Source organism: Perkinsus marinus (genome assembly GCF_000006405.1).
Source record: "Perkinsus marinus ATCC 50983 genomic scaffold scf_1104296956402, whole genome shotgun sequence".
Taxonomy (NCBI): Eukaryota; Perkinsozoa; order Perkinsida; family Perkinsidae; genus Perkinsus; species Perkinsus marinus.
This window is the reverse complement of record NW_003207513.1, coordinates 50,471-56,155: the sequence shown is the minus strand read 5'-3', so window position 1 is coordinate 56,155 and position 5,685 is coordinate 50,471. Positions and strand designations below refer to the sequence as shown.

At 43.5% G+C, this 5,685-nt stretch overlaps 1 protein-coding gene across 1 annotated transcript; it reads right to left on the bottom strand.

The window, feature by feature from the left end:
* Positions 1-497: 497 nt before the first annotated feature.
* Positions 498-1,354, bottom strand: Pmar_PMAR015456 (hypothetical protein; the record flags this gene model as incomplete). Its single annotated transcript, XM_002775182.1, has 6 exons — positions 498-572; positions 670-737; positions 787-840; positions 958-1,019; positions 1,151-1,207; positions 1,278-1,354. 6 exons carry the CDS (start codon positions 1,352-1,354, stop codon positions 498-500), a joined length of 393 nt encoding a protein of 130 aa, XP_002775228.1.
* Positions 1,355-5,685: the final 4,331 nt, after the last annotated feature.

The following is a 5,685-nucleotide window of genomic DNA, read 5'->3' as shown; positions in this document are numbered from 1 at the left end:
TATGAGCTGTACTCATCTAATGAATAGATTCTATTCTAAAGTGGCTATAATTAGCCGGCCTAATTGATGCGATCAATGTGGCCTCCTCCAGGCCTTAGATGGACGCGGTCTCCATTTATATCCCACTCGAGCACGGTATATGTCAAGTTCGCTTATATATCCGTTATTATACTCGTCCATTCAACCTTGAGGCCACGTGAGGCGTTTTAATGAATGCGGTTTACTCGGGTGACTAGTTATTGACTCTCTCGCTAATAAATACACACTGACTCCGACGTTCCCACTCCTCTAATATGATAAGAGAGACTTCTCGGGGCTGGACGACCTCCAGTGGGGGTCAGGACAACCTCCAGTGGGGGGTCAGGGTGAACTCTTTCATAGAGTAAATTTGACTAACTCAACAATGACGAGTTGAACAGAAAAAATGTATATCTTCTATAAGATATACACCTCATGCGGAGCAGGCTGTATGCTAGCTCTGTAACGCAGGGCGGTAACTACAACAGATCACTGCGATGAATGTGACGGTACTTAAACAGAAGGGAAAACATCAAATTTGACATCTCTTCCAACTGACCAAAGAAGTACATTTTTTTTTGCTACACAGCAAACAAGCAAATAATTGCACCTAAAATAAAAACTAGAAACCGAAATCACAAGGAAAATTACCTTCTTGGTAGCCTTCGCAGTACGACACTTTCTAATACCATTAACATACAACTTGGGTCTTCCTCGACCTTGAAAAATCACGATAAATCACAAGATATACATATCATATATATTTACCCCTTTTTTTAATAACAACATCATGATTACTATTGTTGTTCGCATTTTCAACACCTAAAAATCATGCAAACATGTATAATACATAATCGACATATATAATTTTTACACTTTTTTGCGGACTGTTCACGTAGGTAGATTTCGTCAAACATGATCCCATGTATCAGGCATTACCGCGATCATTAATCTTCAGCCAGTAGCCCCGCATGTCTTCGGGGCTACGACCTTCCAATGCCCTGAAAATATACATTTTCATCAAGTTTTGGATTGACATTTAATGCGATACAAAGTCACATGTTATATTATCCTATACGTATTCAGGAATGTCACCATTTCGGAGATCATCACCACACGAGCAGAGTCTTACGAATCGTCTCGCTCTTCCTTCTTCCTTGCCACCTTTCTTGGACTCTCCATTTCCAACCTGCGCGAATTCACAGTCGTTACCAAAAGAACCAAAGTGCCCTTCTACCTAACTTTCAAGACTATCCCACTCTGTCATGGCGAAAGCCGCGATAATCCTCTTCGGCATTTCCGGTCGCAGCCTCTCCGTTTGGCGAAAGAACTCCATCGAGAAGGATGAGAGGTGGTGGTGCATTCTCACTCTTAAACATAAGAGTGGGAATGGAGGTGCATGAACTGAAGCTGAATGAACTGCATGAATTATGAACACTGAGCAGCATCACCTCCAACGGTGTAAGTGTCCTTTTGGTCGTTGGAGGGCTCGATCGTAGGCACTGCAACCCCACCACGACGGAGGAGCTCCGCCAACTCCCCAATTTTCTTGTCTACCTGAAGGCAAACCTGATTGCTGTCTCATTCTCTCCGTCAACGTTAGACCTTACGGTAAGGTCCTTACCTCAGAGCTGCCGTTTAGTCTCGGCCGCTGGGACTGACACCAGTCTCGTTTGCCAGGGACTCCGCCCGATGGTGCACGATTGCGCTGAAAGGATCAAAACATGCAGAGATCGATTCTAAACTCTCTCAACTCCTGTTTAATCAAGTATCAGTTCATGATAGGAGAAATTCAACACACTTATGATCAACTCATGTTCCTAAGTTTTGAGGAACCAGGTTCCAGCGAATGACGCTGTAAAGATGCGGATAGGTTACCTTGTCATTGAAGCGATTGTGCGCTTGCACAAAGGATTCCACGTGCACACTTTCGTTCATGTCCCTGATATCGGTAGTGTCGCACGGAAAACTGTCTTCTGTAGCCTTCGTTGAGATCTCGGACACGTTCACACGTCCGCCTCCATGGTTGCGCTGAGGATTAGCTTCGCGAAGAGAACTACGACACTCCACTCACCTCATTCGCCCTGTGCTCCGCGATTAGAAATCGCACATGGCCATGCCCTTCTGGGATGTCAACAATACCGAACTTGTTGGACATTCGACGCTCAGATTCGACGAGCTACAGAGTTCAGCATCCCTCCCAACGATGACACCGATACGGTGTCATTGCAAGCACTACGAGTCGTAGTCTACAACTCAAAAACCTTGACTATGTGAGCTATTGTTACGAGCTGTGGCTATAATGATGATAGTTAGCATTGTTAGATTCACCGGTGTCAAAGTAGGCCAACTCAATACCAGTCGATTAGGAAATGATGATAATGATAATCTGAAATCTATATTGGGGTTGTCCTGCATGCTTCGTGACGGTTACAAGTATCTTATGGCGAGCGAAGGATACAATGAAAGATATGAATAACGCACACAGAAGATACTACTGGACATTAGGTTGAATTTCAACCTATGCGCCTATTCATTTATTTATAACCTATTCATCTAAATAATAATTAACCTATTCCAACCGTTGAAATAGGTTAATTATTATTTAGGTATCGCCGGTATCTTACACATGATGATAGCAGTGATAATTGAAATTATTATGATGAGTGTGTGTTTGTATCATGAATTATTCAGAACTGTTAATTTCGAGAGCAAAAATTGTGATATCTGTGACTATGGAGTAGCGTTTGGGAGTCTCAAATTGAGACTATGATGATGATAACGATTGAGGAGCTCGACAAGTTATGGCGAGAATAATGACGGTGACAGCGATTCAAACCATAACGTAGTTACGAGGGTGGAGACCGCAATGATTATATGTATTGATGATGGTATTAGCGACTATATTACCCATCAAGACTATAGAAAGAATGTGCCTTTGGTTCGTAGTCTATGGAGGTGACGATCATCATCCATCATGGACGTTATTGAATCCTGATGTTCCGCTGATTGAGCTAATCAGATCAACCAGATAGTCCGATTAAAATTGAGACTCTCAATTTGAGAGTGCTAATGACATAGCTATAATGATACTGGGCGTGGGACCCACCTCATAAAGGTGATAATATTCATGTCACTCTAATAATAGCACGTCGAGTGTGGAAGGGTGCGAATCACGGTGAAGGTGGAGAACCGAACGGAACAATGATGGTGAAATTGTAAAGATGTGGCTATAGCTATGCAACATAGTCTGACTACTGATTCCATAACCCACTCTGGGCCCCCGCAAAATATGCCACTCCATTTACCAAGAGGTTAGCCTAGGAAACATCTCCTGTTAGGAATCAGAACTCCCGCTTAAAGCGGGCCGCTTGACAACTCTATGACTCCAAGAGTCTCTACAGGAGCGTCTTCCATAAGTTGTATCAGCAAAAAATCAAAGACTACTAAATGGCAATGGAACTGCTGATTGGTAGTCCATTAACACTCTTCAGCAGGATACTACGAGATGAAACCATCCGGACATGAAGGATGGATTGGAGGCTGCGACTTACAGGAGCATCAGTATGACGATAGGAGGAGGTATCTGCCAGGATCAACCCATATAGCACAGCCGCATCTATCACTTCGATGAATGTGAGTGGGAGTCCCACTGTGGGACTGCTCGCGATCTCGGATCTTCGTTTTCTCGCGATTCTCACGAGTCGTGGAACTGAGAACATGAAGAATGACGATCTCATATCGCCAACCACAACCCCCCGTTACTCATGAATGAACTCCCATTCCGTGAGAGCAGCGGAGGTCAGAATCCTAACATCCATATTAGGGAAATCCCTTCTCGCCTGACGTAGAAAGTCGACCACAAATTCTTCTATCGCCATCTCGTTATCTGAGCCGAAATAAATAGACATAGGAATAATGAGAAAGAGACAGTACCAGCGGAATCGTCTCACACTCGTTCTCAATTAATAATTGACAACCTCATTTCCAGCCAAAATTATGATAATTGACAATTATCATGATTTTGGCTGGAAATGAGGATGCCGAGATGATTCACGCTCACTGGTATAATTCAATTCAACCCCACTGAGGGTTATTGAGGCGCAATTCATGTTAGACGACTCGTACGTGCTCGAGTAGACGAGGTAGGAGCGTTGGAACTTGATGCCATCGCGAGCGAAAAACCAGAGGCTTAACTTGAGACTATATATTAACTCCTCACTCATTTATTCATTACTCAACAGAATAGGCTCGGGTTGATACCATTGGAAATCGTCTCAATCGTAACTCCTTATTGTTCTTTATTGCAACATCGATTCCTAAGCACTCCCAATTTGAGGCTCTTAAGAGTTCAACACGGTGGCTGACAGTTACTGCCTGCCTATAGAAAACGACATCGTTCTAACGAATGCCCAAAAAACAGAACTTTCCGGGAAGAAACTAATTAAGCCTGGCTCAGCTCGTGTTGCGAGCTACTCCATTACTTCTATATTAGGTTCATAATTTTGGCTCATTGAACCAACTCAAGGCAATAGTTTGCAGAAGCTTCACTGACCTAATTCGCCACTGTCCTTCTCCATGCTTTGCGGAATCCGCTGAACGGTTCACCATTCCCTTGTACTCCGCCATCCATAGGAAACGCAACTGTAAGAACTCGAACAACCGATAAATCAAATACTCACTTTCAGTGCTGATAAAAGTGTTAATGAGGAGTTGAATTTTAACTGTTGAAATACATTATCGAGCTCCGCTCTCGTGTCCAAAAGTCAGGTACTAGAAAGAATATGAAGATCTTCCTTGCAAAAATCCTATCATAAATATACAAAATCGTCGTCCAATATAAACGACTGACGAATGCGCGAATAATCTCATATAGCAGTGCTATATGAGAGTGCTATAATAGCACTTCATGGGACATCGATGGCTCTTACCCACTGGTCTCCATCCGCAAGTTTCTTCCGATGTATGCTCTCCGTAAATGCTATTTCCGACAGTATCGACACCTGGTGAAGATAACCGTGATAGAATACTTACTTAAGAAAGTAATAGAAGCTATCAGATAGGAATACTTACAGTGAGAGTGATTGGACTGAGTGCTTCGTATCCTTGCTAGAGAGCATCAACTGCCCTCAGGGCAGTTGATGAGACCAAGACCTTCTAACGTCGTCAAAAATGCCGAGTTTGGCAGAGATGCAGGCAGGAAGCTATAGATAGACAGTAACGGCTGTCCCAGATTGGGTAAAGTAAAGCAAGTTGCTATTAGCAACTGAGTGATCAGTTCCAGGCTAAACCTCACGCCCAAAACATTTCTATAATCATGTAAGGAATACTGTCAATGGAGGCCCTGAGGGCCTCCATTGGAGGGGTTAACGTTTCTCGATTCCAGTACAACCATTATTAGTCAGATGCCACTACAAACCCAATGCTAGAGAAGTATCCTGACACAACGTTACTGTCTAGACATAGAAGCATGTGAGACGAAGACTGCAGGAGCGTTGAAGATCCTGATGGAAGCTCACGGGAAGCCGACGATCTTCTCGCCTTACCTCGCTCTGGTATTGTCCGTCGCCATCCTCAGCTCGGTTATGAAATGCTTCCGTTCTCGATCTCCGTACAAGGGGATCGCTACATGTGATGAATCTATAGAGCAATCCCTACTATTAGTTT